The 24,749-nt window shown below is 36.0% G+C and overlaps 1 protein-coding gene across 1 annotated transcript in view; it reads right to left on the reverse strand.

Moving 5' to 3' along the window:
- Window positions 1–4,447: 4,447 nt before the first annotated feature.
- NXPH1 (neurexophilin 1) overlaps window positions 4,448–24,749 on the reverse strand; it is a 323,314-nt gene continuing 303,012 nt past the window's right edge. The window contains exon 3 of the mRNA XM_004602213.2: window positions 4,448–6,394. Coding sequence (XP_004602270.1) covers window positions 5,633–6,394 — 762 coding nt within the window. The 3' untranslated portion in view covers window positions 4,448–5,632. The remainder of the gene's footprint in view (window positions 6,395–24,749) is intronic.

Consider the following 24,749-nt stretch of genomic DNA (forward strand, 5'->3'; position numbering starts at 1 on the left):
AGAAAAAAAGAGATCTCAGTTCTTAACTGAGTACCACCTTCAAGGTAGTGCTCAGATACAGCCATACAGTGTACCTCAGGCCAGTATTTGAAGAAACAGAATGACTATCCAGAATCTTTGGCCTGAGAGGAAGCCTTCTGAGTTGAAACGCATCTAGAGAGCTTCAGAGGGATTTTCTATGAAGGAAGCCTGTGGGCACAAAAATTGTGCTGTCTCTCTCTGCCTTAAAGTGGTAAACTTTAGAAAGGTTCTTCTAGGTTGGTTGGGCATTCTGGATTTTTGGCTGCCTTTAGGGAACACCTCTTTATCAATCACCTTGCTCTGGTGGCCAGCAGACATATTATACTCAGGGTACCACTGGATTGTAACTAACTGAGAAAGTTTTCTTAAAGAACCTCTTACTCAAAGGACACACGCAGAAGTCCACAGAAGACCCCGGGAGATACTGACTTTCAGTAAATTAATGCCTGTCAGTTTATCATATTGCTATAATTTGAGCAAAAATGATCTAATTAAATCCGTATCCAAGGCTGACTGGCAATCTTTTACAGAGAACTCTAGTTCCTCTTCCTCCATGCTCTGGAGTGACTTAGAAGAGAGCCTGGCCACCGGATTTTTTATGGCTTAGTGCCCTGGTTTTGATGATCAGGGATGTTTCTTGATGACAGGATCTGGTAGCTAGGGTCTTGCACTTCTAGCTCCTTTAACATTTGTGGAAATATGAATAGGACTTCAGGGTGTTGGACTAAGTGAAGAAAGTCAGCTGAGAAAGACAAATACCTTATGATCTCACTTGTATGTGTAAAGAGAATAAAACAACAACCAAGCTCATAGAGAGATTCCAGAGGGCAGGTTGGTTAGTTTGAGAGAGGTGTATGGGGTGAAAGATAAATGGGTGAGGGAGTCAAAAGCTATAATTTTCCAGTTATAAAATAAGCCATATAGACATAATGTACTACATGACAATTATAGTCAATAATATTGTGTTGCATATTCAAAAACTTAAAAACTCTATATGGACATTAATGTTAAGTTCATTAAGTAATAACTTTGCAATACTTCTAAATATTGAATTATTTTACTGCCTATCTAAGCCTAGTATACTACTTTCCATATGTCAATGATACCTGTTTTTAAAAGTACATAAAATAGTCTCATCTCTTTAGAAGATATCTCTTGACCATGCTTTCTCGAACAGCATTCATACTATGGAAAAGAGGAATTTTCATAATAAAGCTAGATTTTAGAAAAGTAACTTTTGGTAGTTAGAGAAACAATAGTAGAGATCTTATTTTCATAAAGTTCTTTTTAGTAGTAGTGGCATCTTCATAACTTCCCAACTTTATGTCCTTTAATCGTCAAAATCTCAGTGAACAAGTTCATTCCTATGTTAACGTTAAAAAATGGTCATTGGAGAGTAGTAACTTTCTAGCTGGCACTCTAGAGCTCTGCAATAGGATTAGGAAATTGAAGCTCAGCACCTGCCAGGTATAGATGATGAGAATACAGTTTTCGACGTTTTACTAAATCACAGCTCAGAACTGGACAACTCTAAGTACATTTCCAAAAGCAATAGCTATTACACTGCAAAAGGAACCTATTGTATCCATCACTTTTTAGAGTCACCCTTCATTTCATCATTGATCCAAAGGCATATTCCTGAAATTGTGAAGTATTAATGCTGAAGTCTTTTGGTTAAACTTGAAATATTTGGTACTAGTATTTCACTTCTAATTTTAGGTTGCTTATAAACCTGGCTCATGAGCATGCTCTATCATGGAAATTATGTCTCTTGCCTTCCTGTGTAAATAAATAAATATAAATTTGTTAACTAAATATATATCTATTATTATCAAATATAAAGCCCAATAATATCTCACACCTTTGACAATCTTAAAAATGCTTTAAAGCATTGTCTTCTTTTGTATTCCCAACCCCAAAATAATTCTCTAATATGCATGGGACTCCTGAGAAAAGCTTGACTTAGCAATCAGGTTTTCAAAATTCAATTCTGTTTATTAAGGTACTCAACTTTAATCACCTACAAAATAAGTAAATAGTAATAATCATTTGAATGCAAATTGATATTTTTAAAGGTTTAGTTTTTTTAATAAGTCTGCTGGTCTTTAGTTAAATAAAAATATGAAGGTAAGTATAAAATAAATTGATCCTTGAATAAAAAGATTTTTTTAAGTCTAAAACCAGTACATCAACCAAGTCTTTCAAAGATTTATACACAGTCATTTGAATTCAGACTGAAACTTGGCATTCAAAGTTGATGGTGGAGATGCAAATTACTTCCCAAAGAGCTGTTTATATTGGTTAAGCGCTTCTTACATGTAAAGCAGTTCAGAAAAGGGAAAAGACAAACACTTTCTCAGGCTTCTCATGATTTTTTTAATCTATTCTGTGCAAAAATATGGCTTACACTTTATTGCTGAAATATAGGAAGCTAAAGGTTCCCACTCCACAATCTTAAATTTAACAAGGATCTCAATTTCTTGCAAAATAATCATTTCCAGAACATTGTATTGTTATTAACAGTCAAACCGCTTCCACTCATGTAGAGAAATTTTCATAGGAAATATGGACCAAAAGTCTCCAATTGAATCAATAGCATGAGAACTCATTGATTTTATCTTAAACAGATAAACAAATAGCTCATATTATCTTTCTGATGAGGCAAAAAGTTGAAATAATCATTTCTTCATAATAATTTCAATCTTACTAAAATGTTATTTAAAAAACAATAGGTCATGACAAACCAATGTTTACTTCAGATACTATTTCCACATTGATGTGTTTTCCCTATATTTAAGCAAAGGTGTGAAATAATACTTTAAGATTTAAATTTTAAATAAAATCATATCCATCGTGCACCTTAAAATGTATGTTCTCAAATGAAAAATTATTTTTTAGTATAATTAAAACTTGATTAAGTAGTTTGAAGAAGTAGCAAGTTGACCTAATAAAGTTTTAAATCTGATCTTTTGAAATCTCATATTCTTAATCTTGCTCACTCATTTCTTTGTCTACATAAGAATATGTATTAGATATAAAAACAATTTTTGAATTAAGGTGTAACATCATCCTGTTATTCTATAATTATTGTGCTACAAGGAGGAATAGATGATACAGAAGCTTGAAATAAATTTTGCAGAAAAGCACTGAAAGTTGAATGCTTTAAAATTTGAATTCCTTGCTGTATATCTGGTGTATTGTAAGTAATTCAATCCATAGCATGGGATTTAGCTACAGCTTGAATATGTATGATGAGAGAAAATCAACATTTCAAGAAAATATTACAAAAGAAAAACATTTTGATCTTAAATTCTGATATACAAAACCACAAATTAGGCCACATAATGAGATTCAACATCCACTAATCAAGTTCAAAAATTTGAAAGAACTTGGTACTTTTTAGTAGTTCCTTTGATAAATAAACCCCAGAACAAAAAAAATTATCTATAGCAAATATGTCCTGTTGTTGTAACTCAAAAATGTTATTACTTGATGTACCATAGGGAAGTAATTTAACATTACCTTCTAAATTCCATGAGAAATAAATTGATATGTTGATATAGATGGTTGTCTAGGTAAATTTAAGGATTTTGAGAGATGAATATTTGATAGAATGGCATATCTTTAACATTCAGTAAAAGACTCTCATTAGTGAACTAAGTTATTGAGTTCTCAGTCTAGAAGTCTGTGATTATTTTTCCCTTTGGTACTTCTATTCTTATTCCCTACATGAAAATATACTTATTCCTATGCAGCATGAGGGGAAGGTGAGAAGGTGAGATGTGGTTAGTAAGTATAGCTACCTTTGATACTCTTCATATCTCCATCCCCAATTTCTGACCTTAGAAGAGGTTACGTGTTTCTTCTTGTGTTTGTATACAGCAATTATTTTTAAAAGAAATTTTAATGTCCACAAGCAATGCTATGTAGATAAGACGATTCCAAGTGATATGGGTAGATCAAATGTTGATGCTCTCTACCACAGTGGTTAATTTTCTCATTCGAATTCAGTCATCACATTAGAAGCAAGAAAAGCTAGACACAACCTCCAGATATCTAACTTATCTTTAAAGAAGAAAATCACTGTCTTCTCCTAGATCCCTCTAGTAAATAAATATCCACATAGGAGACGAATGTAATAAATTGTAATTCATTTTATCGCTTATATCCTATGTTCATTCATATTTCTGTATTCTTTAATAACTAGCATGACAGTAAACCAAAAATGTGTGCAAATGCTGTATGCCACAACTACATTTCAGGCTTGAGATTGAAACTCTAAATTGTTTTGACTAGGAAACTAATAAGCAATTTAGGTAGTTCTGTACAAATTTAGAGACATGAGATGCAATGCCATAACTTTTCCAGCACTTTCTTCTTGTCAGAACCATTTAAATCATTGTCTTACACAAATACATACTGAAACTCAACTTTAAGCATTTTATTTTTATGTACATTTCATTTTGTCCAGAAATAAAATATCTAAGTACAGACAGACTGTAATGTTGTATATGTTGTATTTCAACAATACTTGAGCTGAATAAATGCTTTGTACATTAAGTTTGCCTTTTTAATGGAGTTCACAGCTACAATGATAAATGGATTCCTCATATCCATTGTTTTTATAACCAATAACAAGCAGAGAGACAAGTACAAGTTAATATTAATAAGCAGCTCAAATAACACTTGGTTAAACTATGTACAATACAAACCATTCATACAAATGAAGACTAGGATATTGAATTTGTTACAATATGTGTAGTAAAGATAAGACAGACACTTATAACTTACATGGTGTCTGTCAGTTAATTCCCTTCTTATATAATGATCAGAACTCGTTTTAAGTGGCCTTTGCTTGTCTCAATCTTGCAAAAGTCCAATAATTGGTGATAAAAGTTGTAATCCAATGTCTTCCCACATGTAAATTCCAAATGTTGCTCATCTTTACAGGAACAGACTCCCTCCATAGGAAAAAAAAAAAGAGCCATCTCTTATCACCTTGAATGTGCCTACTGTATGCTGGGGAAAAAATTACTACACTTTGTTGTGTTCATAAAATAAAGAATACTGAGCTCTAAAGACACATTTTTTCCATTTTAACAAGCATATACTCCTACAGTATTATTTACCAGTACAGCTACTCCAAGCAATAGGAATGCATGAGTGAAGATTATTGATTACCAAGTACTCAAGACTTCAAAAGAGATTTCTTAACAGCAAGTGTTAGAAACCATTCTTTGACTAGTTAATCCTTTTGCCTGATGATAGTTTATCCTGGACTATTATGAGTCAGACAACAAAAGCCCTCTCAATAGGAATCATGACAGGTGCAAGCTGAAATGTGTGTGAGTGCGTGTATATATCTATGTGTGAGAGCATGTCATCAAGTGTGGCTTTAAAATCTGTGGTGATTTGCAACTACATTGAGAGATGAAGCTGACTGGGCAGAAATTACATCAGATTGTTTTCCACTAGCATATTTGCAGCTGGTTGACAAGAGCAGCAGTGTAGACACATTCCAGGCAACAGATGTGACCTTCTTCTTTGAGGTAACAGCCCTGTCATATGACCTTTAATTCTCCAGGCTTCAGTCTCATCCCCAAGTTCATTCTCACCCCGAAGGAAAGTAAGGTGTGTCGCTGTGGTAGTTGTAGTCAGGACACACTTTCTGTACTAGTTTATAATCTGTACTATAAAAGGAAATGTAAATACAGATCACCTTAAAGGGCTTGGAACAGAGCCAGGACACATGACTTTGTGTCTGCTCCTGGTAACAGGTTTTTGAAGGGTCATAGTTGCAGAGTGTGTTCTTGGTAGCCTTGTCAACTTTTTCATACTCAATGCGACAGTTAAAGGACTTGGAATCTTTGGCATCAATCACAGTTTGTTGTGCCAAGTCGAATTCCACAATCTTCGTAGGGGGAACCAAGCTGACAGATACATTCCCTTGACCAGTGGAATTATGCCTGAAATAAACACTAAATGTGCCATTGCCATGATCTACAATTTTCCCCGTTATCAAGAGGTTGAGCTTCACTGTTTTGATATTGGAATGAAAATCACCCCATCCAAACATTTTCTTAAACTTGCCCGTCTTAACAATGGGCCTTCGCTTGGCCCTGGGCCGAGGTTCTTGAAGGTCTGTGGAGTTCCTCAGCCAGTCCCAGAGGTCTTGCTCAGAATAAGGTTCTGGGGTGTCATAGCGCAGGTCTAAATCTGTATCATTTTCTTTGCCTCGAAAAGTCTGTGACAGGAGTCGGCTGATAGACAAGTCTTTACTACTTTCTGTCCATATGTGCTTTAGTGTGGATTTGCTGCTGCCTGATTTTAGAAGTTCTGATTTTCCACCATTTGTTAAATTGGCAGATGAAACCTGAAAATTAAACACAAAAATGGTTTTACATTTCTGTATCTGAGAATACCAACCACATAGATTCAAGTCATTTCTGAGGCACGGAATTTAATAAGGACACTTAAATTATTGTCAGTACCTCCAATATTATCTAAGATTGGTAATATACCACTTTAATTTTCATATAATGATTAGAGACAGTAGGAATATGTGGATAAAAGATTCAATATTATAAAGCTATATAAAGTGTTGACTTTGATAAAACAGTCACCTGACATGCATAAAGCAAAATGAATCAAATACAACTATTTTTAGCACTAAAATGCACTTCTTTTGATCTGATTTTGTGTTGGAGACATACTTGGTGATGCTCAGGGTTACTTCTGATGCTGCACCCAGGAATTAGTCTTGGCAGTTCTCAAGGGGCCATATGGGATGCCAAGGATGGAACCTTGGTCAGCCTCTTGTGAAGAATACACCCTACTAGACATACCATCTTTGAGCTTCTAAAATGCCCCTTTGAACTAAGATTTTATACTTCAAAATCATTTTTGGTAGTTTTGCTACAATCACATTAAAAAGCTAATTTTTACAAGGGGATTCGAATATCTTAGAATGGGCCAAAAAACATGTGTATCATTTCTTAGATCAAGGAAATATTGAATAAGAAGTTATATTTTTATCTTAAGGGGATTGAAATGTGGTCTAGGAAAGGAGTCGAAACGTCAAATAGACAATGATCTATAGATCATTTTCAATCGAAAAAAGCACAAAATACAAAACATATGTTCTGTGACATAGAGGTAAATTCAAGTTTAAGATGGGAGTCGTATTCATAAAGTTTCCCTAATCTATCTGCCTTTGGAATCAAGATAGACTCAGAGGAATCCTAAACATAATTGATTCATCAAACATACAGATCTATACTTGCCAAGTTATATAAGCATTGTCTGTATTGCAGGTCCTATTTGTGGGTTTGTTTAAAACAAATTAAATACATATATATGTAATCATGAATAGCCTCTCCATTGTAACGTTAGTGTAGTGACTTTTAATCCTATTGCAAAAGGCTCGAAGACAGATGGGAATGTAGCCTAAGATCTATGTGAACTGGCCCAACCAATGAAGTTAAGAGCTGATTGATAAGTGGATCTAATGAATGGAGTCTGAAGTTGCCCATTAAAAGAATATATTTCCCAATAGGGGACCATAGCCAGTCCCCTCCAGAACCAATTCTGGGTCATAACTCAGAACCAAGCCTGCCCCTGTACGTGATCAGCCCCCTGCTCTTCTGGAATTGCTTCAAAATGAGTGGTTGATCCCAGAGAGGTTTTTGTTTTATTTTGTTTTTCCTTTTGTATTGTTTTAAATTATGGTCCCATTAAAATTGGATCTGCATGTTAGATATCCTCGAGAGACTTAGTTTTTGGAGGCCTCTTGCAAGAATAAAATCTTGGCCTGAGATTAGAGTTTCACCAAGCCATTTGTGCTAGGAGAAGTCAAGGCCTATTCAATTCTTACACATAAACCCAAATTTTTTCCTGCTTAAACATATTCATTGTACCAAGATATTATTCCAAAATGTATCACACTCAAGTCATATTTGACTAATAATAGAAAATAGATGCCTTTGCCTTATCCCAATTCATTTTTGACAATAACCAAATGTTAATTCTTAAATTCTTTAAATAAATTCTTAAATTCTCAATGGGTAAAATTGAGGGGAAGTATTTTGTGGAAAAAGAAAGACATGGATATTTATGACTTGCTTTTAAAGAAAAGCATGAAATTTAACACTTATCTCTAACATGATAAAAAGCAGTCCTCTATGGGATCAAATTTAATATAAAAAGTATTATTTTTGGTTTTCCATAGCTAACATTATATGATTGTGAATATAAATAACCAATATTGCACTGAAGAAGGTATATTTCAAACTATAAATTTTTTCTCATAATGGAAATACAAAATTACAAACATTAATTAATAAACATAGTGTTGATAATTTTATTTTGGAGTTGATTTCTGTCTACTTGTTTAGGGACTTCTTGGTTCATTTAAATAAAACTAACCGATCAAACACCAAATCTGTACTTCCTTAACTATGTAATCCTTGTCCTTATCAGAGTCTCTATATTAATTCTTCAGTATAAAAGAAATAAATTAATATTTTATTCAATTATTTGTACCTGAAATTAAAATGTCACCTTCCAGTTGAATGGTAAGAATAATAGATATAAGCATGTAGCTGCTATTGGCTTAAATTACTTGTAACTCAACATCAACAGTTGATCAAAGAGAGGAGATGCAATTAGATACGTTCACAGTGCACTGGATCATGAAGCAGCAATGAAATTGTTCCAAAGGAGGAAGCAAAGAGGGATTGAAGGTACAATTAACCAGTAGCATACAGGAAATACAGAAAAAAGTGGAAATGGGTCATATACTTCCAAGAAAGAAGAACCAATATATTCAAAAGGAAACTAAGACTCAAAAAGGCTCAGTAACCTAGGGAGAATAGAAATTTAGTACTAAATTATACCATATCAGTAGTAGTGATTGAGTATAAACACTGGAGTCGGACTAGTCTGAAAGCATTCCAGGCTATGGTATTTTACAGATGTGTGATGTAGGCAAGTTGCCTAATTTATTTACACATCTCTCAGACTCTTCTAGAGAATAAGGGCCCATCTTCCCCACATGCTGTAGTGAGAATTTCAGAATAAACTTTTAGAATAAAGGGCAACAGTATCTACAATTAGCATAAGAATTAGTATTACTAGCTATTATCATGATTAAATAACAGCACCCATTATATTAACCAACAAATCCTATTGGTTAATATTCCATATTATGAGTAGCTTATAATATGATTTAAGGGAGGACATCTTAAAAGAAAATCTTCCTTTTACATAACCTAAAGCAAATAATTTTTTAAAGAGCATATATCTGTGAATGTGTTACATTGGTAATCCAAAATATATGGGGGGTTGTCTACCCAATAAAACTACAATTAAGTCCAAATTCATTTAAAAAGAGGAAGCAAAAAATAACGAATGGGACTATATCAAATTAAGAAGTGCCTGCACTATGTAAGGAGCAATGGCTACAACAAGAAGACACCTTACTGACCTTGAGGAAATAGTTGCTCACCACACACCTAACTGAGGGAAAATACTAAAAATCTACATAGACTTCACTAAACTTAGCAACAATAAATAAAATACCTAATTCAAAAATAGTAAGATGAGCACAACAGACACCTCCTCAAATGAGACATACAGGTAGCTAATAAGTATACCTTTAAAATACACTTCATCAATTATAATGAGAGAAAAGAATACCAAAATCATGAGGCATCACTTAATACCATGAGACAAACACATATTAAAAATTACTGTATCACTGTCATCTCATTGCTCATCAATTTGCTTGAGCGGGCACCAGTAACATCTCCATTGTGAGACTTGTTGTTACTGTTTTTGGCATATCGAATACACCACGGGGAGCTCGCCAGGCTCTGCCGTGCAGACAAGATATTCTCAGTAGCTTGCCGGGCTCTCCAAGAGGGGCAGAGGAATCGAACTCCAGTTGGCTGAATGCAAGGCAAACACTCTACCCTCTGTGCTATCATTCCAGCCCAATCATGCATACATAAACCTAATATATAATGTAATGCAATGTTACTTCAGTAAAATTATTAAAGAAAATAATTTGTTTGTATTGTAATCATTTTTGGGGAAGACTACATCTGATGTACCCAGGGCTTACTCTTGGCAGTACTCAGGACCACAGTGGGTGTTGTGCATCAAATTTGGGTCTGCTGTGTGCAAAACAAGCACCTTACCTGTACTACCCTTCCTGCCTCTATGGTAATCTTAATGAGCAAGACAACTGGTACATATTCTAGGTTTGTCAAATCTACACTTAATCAGAATTCTATTATTTTGTTTCGTAAAAGATTAATATACTGGTAATAAGTACTGCTGACCGGGAAGTGAAGAAAGAGGAACCCACACATACTGTTGGTGGGCATGGCTGCTGGTTTATCCTCTATCGAATAGTGCGGAGATTTCTCAAAAGGGAGTAAATACAATGTTTCCATTGGACCTAGACATTCAATGGAAATTGATGCCTAGATGCCTAGTTCTTGGCATCTATGCCAAGAATTCAGAAACCTTAAATCAAAAGGATATTTATCTATGCTCAGTAGTCAAAATCTATAAACAGTCCTAGTACCCAAGAACAGATAAGCAGTTAAAGAAATTGTGAGACATAGAGACACCCCTCAGGTACAAATAAATAAATAAATAAATATATAAATAAATAAATAAATAAATAAATATAAAATCCTGCAGTTCTGGGTAGAACTAGAAAATATTTTTCTGATCAGAGTCAGAGGGAGAAGAATGAGTAAAATATGATCTCTCTCACATATAGAATAGAAAACAACATTGTAAGAGAATAACAAATAGCCAATTGACAGAGTGAACTGATCTTCTGAGAAGGTGGAGTGAGAAAGCAGGGAGAACATAGAGATCAGGTAAAGGGGTGCTGAGATTCTGTTTGCAAGTGTGATGCTGGAATATTGTATGCCCGAAACATTAACAGTATTATAAGTACTGTTATATCTAAATAAAAATTAAAACAAAAACAAAAATTTTCAGCTAACAAAGGATGAAAATCAGTTTTGTTATTTAACTGATCACCAAATGCAATAAATTAATCTTCTTGTAATGCCATAGTCTGAAAAACTTTGTATTTCTGATAATCAAATAAGCTTTCTGGAATATTTGTTTGGGAGAAGAATCAAGGCAGGTTTCAACTATAACTGTCATCAATACTGTCTAAAATATTTATAATTTCTCTTTTTTTAATTTTTACTGAGATAAGGAGAGCCAAGCAATGTGTAAGAACATCAGTCATGAAAATCAATGAAGGACCTTTAGGAAATTCCCAAAACCATCCATAAACAGCTCTGATTTATTATAATTTGTTAATTAAGTAACTATAACTGTATAGTATAACTCTACTTAAATAAAATGAAAGTGTAGGAATATATAGATGAAAGAGGCAAATCTTCGCCTCCAACGAATTTCATGATTTAATAGGTGACTCAGTTAAGCAAATAATCACAGGAGCAGGTCTATTTTTTGTTTTTATTTTTGTTGTTGTTTTTTCTTTTGTTTGCTTGTTTTTCCAGGATCAGCTTTGTATACAACATTGTAGAAGCCATAAAGTGAAAAATGTAGAAAAGTCATAAAATAATAGATAATCCTTACATATAGGAGCTGAAATAGATTTAATATTTCAATAGATAGAAAATAGCCAGAGGCGATACTCTTAAGAATAAGGAATATTTGGAGACTGGAGCTATAGTACAAAGGGTAGGGCATTTGCCTTGCACACAGCAGACCGGGTTCAAGCACTGGCATCTCATATGGTCCCTCAACCACCACCAGGAGTAATTCCTGAGCGCAGAGCCAGGAGTAACTCTTGAGCATGGCCAGATGTGGCCCAAAAAGGAATAAAAAAAGAAATATTTTGTGCAATAATTTTGAAAAATTGAGAAGGAACATGTCAAATGTGAGAATGCAAAATTGTTTCTTATTGTAGAATCTTAGGGAACATTAATATGGAGGGAAAGCAGAAGAAATTGCAAGTACTTAAAGAAGGTTGTAGTGGGTATAATTGTAAAGATCCAGCAAAGGCATCTAAACTTAATCATCATACAGGTAATGGAGAAATCAATATAATTTGTTCTGTTTTGTTTTTATTCTGTAGCCTATATCTAGACATATCAGAGATTAGACATTTCAGAGAAGATTAGTAGAGGAAGACTCTGAAGGAAGAAATATTGATTAAATTGTTGACTGCGATACTAAATTTGAAAAAGTAAGTCTGAGTCAAGATAAGAATGAGAAATACAGAAAGAAGAAAAAGTCACAAGAGATAGTTTGAAATTCACGTTGGTAATATTAACTCAATGTGATAATTTAATGGGAAATAAGGAACATCAAAGCCATAGTAATCAGTGAATTTGTTTACATCTGTCAATATACAAGCAATGTTATAAGCAAAATAGAATTAAATATCATAGGGACATTGGTGGGAAGTATCTGAAAGTCATTGTGATAATGAAATTCATAAGATAGTAATATGGGACTGAAGAGCTAGAAAAAATATAAGTGGTGATGTTGATTTTATAGTATGAGGATTAAATTATGCACTTATAGGATGATGATGAAGAAAACATCTGGAGAACATATTTAGAAATGCCATTACTTAGACAACAAACACGAAGAAAAGCCAGGTAAATAGAAACTAAAGAAAAATATGGAAGGAAGAAGAAGGAAAAGTCGGGAGGCAATATCTAAGAAATATCAATGCTTTGAGGAAAGCAGTAAGGTAAAGAGAGACAAATGAAAATATTAAAAGGCAAATAATACTTTAGAAATCAGTGAGGGACATGTGCAAAAATGGCAGGCATAGGCAATATTTAAATTATAAGCAGCAAACTAATAATAAGTTTCTTGACCCCGTCCCTGCTGTCTTCCCCAGGGCCCCTTGGAGGGGATGGGCTTCAGTTTCCCTCCCCGCCCTGAGCAGAGCTCCCACAGCCAAAGACCTCCAGAGCCTCACCACAACCATGCTCAAGGCCCCTCTCCACACATTCAGACGAGCCTCATGCATGAAGGTACTGGCAGAAGAACTCAGATGTGTAGGACCCAGGGCTTAGACCTCCAAGCCTGCTTGGATCAGGACTGGGCCTCTTCCCCCAGATTTCCCATTTTCCAGTAGCTAGGCAGTCACACACAGGATCTGCCTCCAGTGCCGTGCAATATCATCAATGGCCAACATCCAGAGACTTAAAACCAAGTTCCCGGAATACATCTTATAGCCTAGTTCTCCCCTGGGAGAACCTGGCAAGTTACAGATAGTTTCCTACCCACATGGGAGAGCCTTGCAAGCTCCCCATGGCGTATTCATATGCCAAAACCAGTAACAATGACGAGTCTCATTCCTCTGACCTTGAAAGAGCTTCCAATGCAGCACCATTGGAAAGGACAAATAAAGAGAGACTTCTAAAATCTCAGGGCTGGGACAAATGGAGTCATTACTGAGACCACTCTAGAAATTCGATGACCAACAGGGATGATGATAGTGATGATTAAACTAATAATAAAAATATTCAAAGGGAAGCCTTTTGCCTTTTGAAATTCTCCACTAATACATGTCAAATCCACATTCAATAGAGGTGAAGTGATAATGTAACTACCTTAATATATGTATTGCTAGATGCAATTAGAAATCATTGACTTTCTCATTTTATCACATTGCTTTACATCTTTAGTATTTTATAAATATACACTACACAAAAAATTGAAATAGATCTTAGACTTACAGTAAAAGCAGCATCACTGAAGAAAACCTTACATATAAAGCCTTCCCACCAATTATTTCACAAATGTATTGAGTTTCTCTTTTAAAATTACATAAAGATACTTTCATGTCAATATGTGTGTGATTGCAGGAGTTATGGGTTGCTAAAGCATAAATGAATGCAAAAAGAAAAACCCAATAATTTCTAATTAACACAGCTATCACAAGGTTATAAATATTTTTATATTAGTTTCCTGCAACTCAACAATGAAAAAATTAATGTAGTTTCCTTGTGGCTATAATTTTCTGTCAAGAGTGACTGGTTCTATTCGAGACAAACTGGCCCAATATTATTTTGAAAATTTTTTTTATTTGACTCATTGTTTTAAATGTACTGAGGGTCACAAATATACACAACATGATTGGGTGCATAAATTTTATAATCTGTGTTACTTTTTTGAGTATTCAAATATAAATGCAAAGAGAAGGGCAGTTTTCCTCACTAACAAAAGACAGGTCTTAGATTTTAATAAAGAAATAGGAGGGGCCTTAGCAATAGCACAGCAGGTAGGGCGTTTGCCTTACACGTGGCCGACCTGGGTTTGATCCCTGGCATCCCATATGGTCTCCCCAGCACCCAGGAGTAATTCCTGAGTGCATGAGCCAGGAGTAACCCCTGTGCATCGCCAGGTGTGACCCAAAAAGCAAAAAAAAAAAAAAAAAAGATAGGACCTGAGCTTGTGGATAGAATGAAAAACTAACATTATATGGTAGGAGTATAAATACAGAAAATTTGCCACAGTTTTACCTAGCTTCTTAATTTATCTTAAGAACATATTTTCACATTTTTCTTTAATATATTTTTATAATAGGCTTTTAATAATTATGTCATTGTTATATATTTAAAGTATTGTTTAATAACACTACTTTTGGAAATTAGATTTCTCATATTCACTGTCATTTCAGCTGAGCTCCCAGTCTTATGCAATTTTATGCAAAAGTTTCTCTTCTTTACATAAATTATGCTTTTTTCAATTGAGGCATTTGGTATTTTGAGATGTTTGTATGGCTGTTTTTATAAAACAACTGTATGATAAATTCTGATTGATAACAACCTGCACATTTTACTGTTGATCTCTTATAGCTCAATATAAATAATCTCAAGATTACTTTGAAAATCAGATATTTATTTCATCAACCACATGAATATATAAGGCAAACAAAAAAATTTCAACAACCTGGTACTTAAGTAATATTTCTCAGCAGCGAATAACTAATCAACAAACTGGTCTTGCTCTATGATTACCACTTCATTTCGACAATTTTATGATTTTCTGTGTTGAATATATGTTGCAGAATATTAACAGTTAAGGGAACAATATATTCCAGCTTTACACTTAGCATTTTACACTTGTCACTTTATGCAAACCACATACAAATTAAGGTTAATATTGTTATCGTCTGCTTACAGATGGGCATATGGAAGCTCAAAAGAGGTTTCCCAAGATTACTGCTGATAAGTGAAGGAGCTACTTCTTACTGACTCCACAGGGCATGTCTTTTATTTTAAAAATTCATTTAGTCATGCAATTAAACACTAAATATGCTTATCAAAAGATATTTATATAAAAATACAATGTTTATAAGATTTATGAATGATATGGTGAAAGCCTTTCTTCATCATAGTTTTTTTCTAATCTTCACCCTCATTCTTTTCTAATCTTACTTCTCTCTCCAGAAGTAAAACCTATCTAATTTTTAGTAAACTTTGTTCCTGAAAAGGTTGATGATGCTTAAGTTTGAGTTACATAGAAACTGTTGACATGGAACGAGCAAATATTTTAGGATCATGGCTTGGCCATTGAAAGATCTAGCAAATGCAAATCTAATCTAGAGCATTACTCCCCAGAGGAGCTCTTAAGCATAGCTCAGGGAAATTTTTTCCTCTAAAGGAAGATCAAAGGCCACTATGTCCACAAGGGAAAAAGTATGAGAGTTTTAAAATCACTCTACTGTACCTTCTTCTCCTAAGAAGTTTAGCATATATTTATCATAATTTTATTTGTTTATTTATAATTGATTCACATTGAGATGCACAGTAAAAAAGTTGTTCTTAATTTTGTTTCAGTCATTCAATATTCCAACACCCATCCCTTTACCAGTGTGCATTTCCCACCACCAACGTTCCCAGTTTCCTTTCTGCCTCCCAATCTCCATCTGCACCCCATCCTCTTTTCTTCCCTCTCTCTCTCTCTTTCTCTCTATCTCTCATCAATGCTCGCCTTTTGCTCATTATGGTTTGCAATACAGATGCTGAAAGGCCATCATGTATATCCTTTTCCCTCCTTTCAACATTCAGTTCTTGTTCAAGTGATCATTTCCAACTATTATTGTCATACTGATCCCTTCACTATCATAATTGCCCTCCGCTCTCCACATACTTGTGGCAAGCTCCCAACAATTGACCAGTCCTCCTGGCCTATGTTTTCCCAGGTCTTAGATATTAATCACATACTAATTTTTTTTAACCAGACAAATCGCTCCACCAACTAAGAACGGCCATATACCACCACTCACGGAATCGAGAAAGAGCTATCAATCTCTCAATCCTGTCCATGTCCAGGACGGGTGAGGTTTCCTGTGTTGAGTCAATGCAGGTGTGTGGGACCCGGGGCTGAGACCTTCAAGGCTGCTTGGATCAGGTATGGGCCTCTTCCACCCAGATTTTCCATTTTCCAGTAGCTAGGCAGTCACACACAGGGACTGCCCCCGGCGCCATGCAATCCCATCAATGGCCAACATCCAGAGACTTAAAACCAAGCTCCCGGAATAAATCTTATAGCCTACTTCTCCCTCTGGGAGAAACTGGCAAGCTACCGAGAGTTTCCTGCCCCCATGGGAGAGCCTCACAAGCTCCCCACGACATGTTCATATGCCAAAAGCAGTAACAATGCTGGGTCTCATTCACCTGACCCTGAAAGAGCCTCCAATGCAGCATCATTGGGAAGGATGAGTAAAAAGGCTTCTAAAATCTCAGGGCTAGGGCAAATGGAGATGTTATTGAGACCGCTCAGAAATTCGATGATCAACAGGATTATGATGATGATGATGATGATGATGATGATGATGATGATGACTAATTTTTTTATATCTCACAAATGAATGCAAATTACTGGATAAAGAAACTATGGTACATCTACATAGTGAAATACTATGCAGCTTTTAGGAGAAATGAAGTCATGAAATTTGCTTATAAGTGGATGGACATGAAAAGTATCATGTGGAGTGAAATGAATCAGAAAGAGAGGGACAAACATAAGAAGATAAGTATCTATTTTTTGACTTGCAAATTTTCATTGGTAGCTGAAGTCTGTGCCTTAAGGATCTCCTACTGAATTGCAGGTAGCTTTAGCAGCAGATACCATTGTTATGCAGAAGTCACACACCACCTCTTTTTACTTTGCCCAGTCTCTTTTGGTGGAGGGGTGAACTGAATGAGTTTTGAGCCACACCCAGTTGTACCAGAGCTTACTCTTGGCTCTATGTTCAGAGATCATTTCTGTTTCTCAGGGACCATATATGTTGCTATGGAACTGAACCCAGGTCATCTATGTGCATATAAGCTTTAAGCACCCTACTCACTATATCTATCTATCTGTCTCTTGTCCCTAATTTTTTTAAATGTCGTATGTAGAATACCAAAGAGTCAGGTGCTAAGTGAAAAGTATGTTAAAATAGGAATATCTCATAAACAAGGAAAAAGATTGCCTCTGGTCTATGACATTAAGTTACTCAGATTAAAAAAAAACTTATCATGCCTAGAATTTCAAAAGAAAGAATTGGAACCTTGTTAGCAAGGCAGTTAATTGAATATTTTCACTAAATTAAAGAATGATGTCTATCCAAAAATATGGTACAGAAGAAGATATGTTATGGAGGAAATGTATTTAACAGCAGCTTAGGACTGTGGATTCTGTGAGAGTATAAAACAGAATATATATATATATATATATATATATATATATATATATATATATATGTGGTATGAGCTGGGAGAACCCATTGACCCTTAATAGACTTTAAAATGGCTTACTCATAGCATTAGTTATTTGTACTTCTGTGGACACTGTGGAAAAATGTTATAGGAGAGCTTGAAAAGACAGGTTAAGACAGAATTTCTTCCCCTGACCCATCTCTATACTTACTGATTTCCAAACTGAGGTAGTTTAATTATCCCTCTCAAAAGATGTAGGTGACACTCTATCTGCCACTAGAAGGCAAGGCTGGGACAGCTATAACAGTCTGTGGTATTTAAGTCAGACAAAATTGTGTTGCCAAAGGTCCCAGAAATCTATGATAAAATTTAAGGATGAGGAGCCTTCTTATTACTTGCTGGTTGACACAGCCTCTGAGGTCACCTGTTCCATGAGCGGAGCAGATCAGGGCTACTGAAACTTCTACAGACATTGTGGAAACTGTTGCGAGATTTGCATTCTGGAAGGAGAATATGTGCAGGGATAGTGTGTTTATAATTATTTATTTGGAATACAGTCTGTATCAATATTATGTATATATAAATATGTGTATACTGAGATAAATATATATACATATATATATATATATATATATATATATTCAGTCTCATCTGGCCTGGCTGCTGCTCCTTAGACCTCATAGTTTCATAGTTTAAGTTTTTTGCTTCTCTGTTATCTTGATGATCATTTTACAGCCTATTTGCCTTTCTAAAATCCCTATACCCATTGCTATTTGCTTAACTAACTCCTGTTTAATAAAGTTTAAATCAGTCTAGTTGTACTCTAGACTAATTTAAACTTTAGTTTTCAGAGGAACAGTTGATCTTCTCATAGCATCCTGTACATGTCTTTCAGAAACAAAGAGAGGGAGAAATAGAGAAGGAGGGAGAGAGATAGAGAGAGGGACAGAGAGAGAGAGAGAGAGAGAGAGAGAGAGAGAGAGAGAGATTCTTTCTCTTAACTGTTGTCTCCGTTCCATGGGGAGTCATGGACTAGTATGTCCTTGGTTTGTTTTCAGAAACGCGCTGAGCAAAATTACAGTTTCCAGTTAGGTGCTACATAATTAGCTGTTGAATAAATAAATGTGCATCTGAATAGAGTGTATACCCCTATGTAACAGTACCCATTTGCCTCATAAGTAGATAAACAGTTCATTTGCTAGCATAGATAAATGTGTTTATATTGTCAGCCTTTACGAACGCTTTGTGCAATTCTGTAAACATTCATAGTGGTGCGAAAGAAAAGGACATAATTTTCTAGGAAAATACAAGTAAGCAACTGCTCCTGGTCATTATAGCCAGTCAAAAAAGCTGTATGCTTAAAAATTGACTATGAATGACATTGTAAATCATGGTGCCTTAAAAATTAATATTTTTTAAATTGCTAAATTAATGCATTTTCAATTAAAAGCAATAAGAGAAAAAAACGATTAAGTAAATATAACTATATTGGAAGTGGGAGGATTGACAGCATAAGAAAAGCTTAATGGGGGGCTGGAGCGATAGCACAGAGAGTAGGGCATTTGCCTTGCATGCAGCCGACCCGGGTTTGATCCCCAGCATCCCATATGGTCTCCCTAGCACCGCCAGAAATAATTCCTGAGCGCAGAGCCAGAACTAAGCCCTGTGCAATGCCAGGTGTGACCAAAAAAGAAACAAAAAAAAAAGAAAGAAAAGCTTAATGGAAAAATATGTGTGGTGTATTGCATGGAAAGAAAGTTACAGCCCTCATCTGTCTTGAATTTCCATAAACTTGATCATAATGCATTTATAAAAGAAAATATGAGTGAAATTCTAAATGCAGAAAATCAAACTTTCTTGGGGTGTTTTCTTTAGAATATTCAACTGGACATTTGTTTTGGTGAATTGTTATCAAACAGGAAGCTAGGTATTTATTATGCCATTTCTTGCATAAATAGGCATTTGCTTAGAAAATGTACTAGGGTTTTTATAAATGTGAAACAAAACAAGTGACTTAATGAATGCTTTTTAAAATTCTCAAAATTGAACAGTAAAAGTATCCATTAGCAGTAAAATTAAAATGTATTAGAAACATGAGTCTCAGAGGCATCTTGGTGTTATTCTCAAGTTGACAGTTTACAAATAAACACAATATGACTATGGCATTTCCATTTGTGTCTGTGTCAATAAAAAGCATGACCATTTAGAGTTAAAAATCTCAAGCTGGGGGCTGAAGCAATAGTACAGTGGGTAGGGCATTTGCCTTGCACGCAGCCGACCCGGGTTCGATACTCAGAATCCATATGGTCCTCTGAGCATTGCCAGGGGTGATTCCTGAGTGCAGAGCCAGGAGTAACCCCTGTGCATTGCCATGTGTGCCAAAAAGAAAAAAAAATCTCAAGCTGAACAGGATATTATAACCTATGAAACTATGTGCATAGAGTTAAACCAACTCATATAAAGTTTTTAAGATGGCTAAGAGCACTGTTAAAATCATAGTGAAGAGGGCTGGAGTGGTAGCACAGCGGGTAGGGCGTTTGCCTTGCATGCTGCCGACCCGGGTTCAAATCCCAGCATCCCATATGGCCCCCTGAGCACCGCCAGGGCTGATTCCTGAGTGCATGAGCCAGGAGTGACCCCTGTTCATTGCTGGGTGTGACCCAAAAAGCAAAAAAAAATCATAGTGAAGATAGTTTGGTGTCCAATCAACTCTTATGTATTCAAAAGTTTCATGTTTTCAATAAAAACTACTTTATTTATCTCCTAAATTAAAACAAAGATCTGGAAATCAGAGTGCCAACTTCAAAATTAAGAACTGGTTTATCTTTGCTAAAGAGTACTTTAGGTTAGAGTGTTAGTATAGCTGTTATGGTGATTACATTGCAGGCAGTAGAACTAGTTTCAACCCCTAGCACCCCATATGGTCCCTGGAGCCCATCAGGAGTAACCCTAAGTGTAGAGTCAAAAGTAAGCTCTGAGCACTGCCAGGCGTGGCCTAAAAACAAAAACGAGTGCATTAATTTTATGAAAAGAAGGAATGATCTTGAAATTTGGCATTACTTGCAAATCCTAAAACAGCTGTTACCTCGTATACCACAACTATAGCTTACGGTTTATACACAAGCTTATGTCTGTTGCTCATATCTTTTTTTTCTAGTTTTTTAAAAAGTTTTTTAATAGTGAATCATCACGAGGTACAGTTACAAATTCATGAACTTTTGTGTTTACATTTCAGTCATACAGTGATCGGTTACACATCCCTCCACCAGTGCCCATTCTCCTCCATCAATGTGGTATCCCTCCCACCATCCCCAACCCATCCCTCAGCACCGCACCCTGCCTCTGTGGCAGGGCATTCCCTTTTGTTCTCTCTTTTTGGGTGTTGTAGTTTGCAATAGAGGTATTGAGTGTCCATCCTGTTTGGTCTATATTCTACTTTTGGCATGCATCTTTCAACCTGAATGGGTCCTCCCAATATGCTCTACTTGGTGTTCCCTTCTCTATCTCAGCTGTCTTTCCCCCAGCATCTGAGGCCAGTTTCCAAGCTGTGGGGCAGACCTCCTGGTCCTTATCTCTACTACTCTTGGGTTTTAGTCCCCCACTTTGTTACTTTATATTCCACAGATAAGGGTGATATTTCTATGTCTGTCTCTCTCTATCTAACTCATTTCACTTAACATGATACTTTCCATGTTGATCTACTTATATGCAAATTTAATGACTTCATCTTTTCTAACAGCTGCATAGTATTCTACTGTGTAGATGTACCAAAGTTTCTTTAACCAGTCATCTGTTTTGGGCACTCCGTTTTTTTTCCAGATTTTGGCTATTGTAAACAGTGCTGCAATGAACATACAAATGCAGATGTCCTTTCAACGATACTTTTTTGCCTCTCTGGGATATATTCCCAGGAGTGGTATTGCTGGGTCAAATGGGGGCTCAATTTTTAATTTTTTGAGAAATGTCCATATTTTTTTCCAAAAGGGCTGAACCATCGGCATTCCCACCAGCAGTGAAGGAGAGTCCCTTTCTCCTCACCTCTGCACCAACACCGGTTGTTTTTGTTCTTTTGGAAGTACGCCAGTCTCTGTTGTGTGAAATGATATCTCATTGTTGCTTTAATCTGCATCTCCCTGATAATAAGTGATGTAAAGCATTTTCTCATGTGTCTTTTAGCCATTCGTATTTCTTCTTTGAGAAAATTTCTGTTCATTTCCACCCCCAATTTTCTGATGGGGTTGGATGTTTTCTTATTGTAGAGTTCAACCACTGCCTTGTATATCCTTGATATTAACCCCTTATCAGATGGATATTGGGTGAGTATCCTTTCCAATTCTGTAGACTGTCCTTGTATTTTGGTCACTGTTTCTTTTGAGGTGCAGAAGCTTCTTAGTTTAAGATAGTCCCGTTTGTTTATCTCTGTTTTCACTTAGGTTGGCCAGTACCTTGTCATCTTTGAAAATACCATTAGTGTCAATGTTGTGGAGGGTTTTGCCAACCTTTTCTTCCAAGTGCCTTATGGATTCTGGTCTGATGCTGAGATCTTTAATTCACTTTGACCTGACTTTTGTACATGATGGTAAGCAGAGATCTGACCCCCCTCTTTTTTTAAATGTAGCTGTCCAGTTTTGCCAGCATTCTTTGTTTAAGAGATTTTCCTTGCCCCACTTCACATTTCTTGCTCCCTTATCAAAGATTAGATGATCATATATTTGAGGATGTGTCAGAATATTCAACCCTGTTCCATTGGTCTGTAAATATGAAAGCTTGATTTCTTCCTTTCCTATCTGAATACCCTTAACTTTTTTTTTTTTTGCCTAACCGATATTGCAAGTACTTCTAGTACTATATTGAACAGATGTGGAGAGAGTGGGCATTCTTGTCTCATCCCTGATCTTCGAGGGAAGGCTCTTAGCTTTTCCCCTAAGATTTTTGAGGATGATGCTTGCCATAGGCTTGTAGTAGATGGCTTTGACTATATTGAGGAAAGACCCTTCTATACCCATTTTGGCAAGAGTTTTCATCATAAATGGGTCATGGACCTTGTCAGATGCTTTCTCTGCATCTATTGATATGATCATATGGTTTTTATTTTTTTATTTTGTTGATATGATGGATTATGTTGATTGATTTCTGAATGTTAAACCATTCTTGCATACCTGGGATGAATCCCACTTGACCTTTTTGATGAGTTGCTGAATTCTATTTGCTAATATGTGTTGAGAAACTTCGCATTCATGTTCATCAGGGATATTGGCTTGTAGTTTTCTTTTTTTGCTGTCTTTGTTTGCTTTTAGAATTAGGGAGATATGAGCCTCATCGAAACATTTAGGAGGGTTTCTGTTTCTTCAGTTTCCTGGAAAAGCTTGAGAAGAACTGGCAATAGGTTCTCTTTAAATGTTTGGAAGAATTTGCTAGTGAATCTATCTGAACCCGGGCTTTTGTTTTGGGGAAGACTTTTGATTACAGTTTCAATTTCCTTGATATTAATAGAACTATTCCAATATTCCAGGTCTTCTTTTTTTTTTAATTTTTTATTTTTTTTATTGAATCACCAAGTGGAGGGTTACAAAGTTCTCAGGATTATGTCAGTTATACAATATTCAAACACCCCTCCCTTCACCAGTGCCCATCTTCCATCCCCAACCCCCCCAGTATATCTGCCGCCCCCTCCCACCTCCCTAGTCCCCACCCTTGTACGTGATAAGTTTCACTTCATTTGCGCTTATCTCGATTACATCCCATGTTTCAACACACAACTCACTACCGTTGCTGGGGTTTCCCCCCAAAAAGAAAAAGACAGTCCTATTGCCAATGAGGCATTTGATAATTCTCCATTACTAAGCATATAGAGATATTAAGTCCTGCTGTTTGTTACATAACTTTTCTTTTTCCCCCTTGCCCCACGCCACCGAGTTCACGCCTGTTTAGTAATCGCCACGCTGTCTGACAAAGGGAAAAAAACCGAAGAGGATGGTTATTTCCCGTCATCAGCCACGCCGGCTGAGAAGAAATATCCTTCTTTCTCGGGAAGAAACGTGGCGTGGTGTCAAACATAGTGTGATGTCCATTAAGCAAACAGACCTGGTGGCGTGGGAATGGGAAATAAGGGGAAAAATTAGGTACATGGACCAGCGGGACGCTGGTGGTATCTCGAGCCGGAGCCGATATCAGCGCAAGAGCTTTGGTTCCAGAAACTGCTTCCAGACACTCTACTAGACTATCAACTAAGCCAGAGCTCCAGGTCTTCTTGATTCAGCCTTGGGAGATTATAGAAATCCAGGATTTTATCCATTTCTTCTATGTTCTCTTGTTTCGTGGCATACAGACTTTCAAAGTAGCCTCTGATGATCTTTTGAATTTCTTTGGTTTCTGTTGTGATATCCCCCTTTTCATTTCTGATTTGGTTTTTTAGGGTTCTTTCTCTCTTTCTTGTGAGTCTTGCTAGTGGTTTATCAATCTTGTTTATTTTTTTTGAAAAACCAACTCTTGGTTTCATTGGTCTTTCATATTGTCTTTTGGGTTTCCATGTCATTGATTGTGCTCTAAGTTTTATTATCTCTTTCCATCTGCCTGGTTTGGGCTACTTTTGTTGGTCCTTTTCTAAAATCTTGAGCTGTCAAGTCAAGTTATTTATGTGGGCCCTTTCTAACTTCCTGATAAATGCTTGCAGGGCTATAAATTTTCTCCTAAACAGGGCTTTAGCTGCGTCCCACAGATTCTGGTAGCTTGTGTCTTCATTCTCACTTGTTTCCAGGTACCTTTTGATTTCTTCCTTGATTTCCTTCCTGACCTACTCATTGTTCAACATTGAGTTGTTAAATTTCCAGGTGTTTGATTTGGTTTTCTGCATCTGTATGTGATTAACTTCTATCTTCAGTGCATCATGGTCTGAAAAGATAGCTGATACAATGTCTATCTTCCTGATTCTGTTGAGGTATGTTTCATGGACCAGCACATGGGCTGTTCTGAAAAATGCTCCATGTGCACTGAAAAAGG

This window comes from Sorex araneus, chromosome 1 (genome assembly GCF_027595985.1).
Source record: "Sorex araneus isolate mSorAra2 chromosome 1, mSorAra2.pri, whole genome shotgun sequence".
Lineage (NCBI taxonomy): Eukaryota > Metazoa > Chordata > Mammalia > Eulipotyphla > Soricidae > Sorex > Sorex araneus.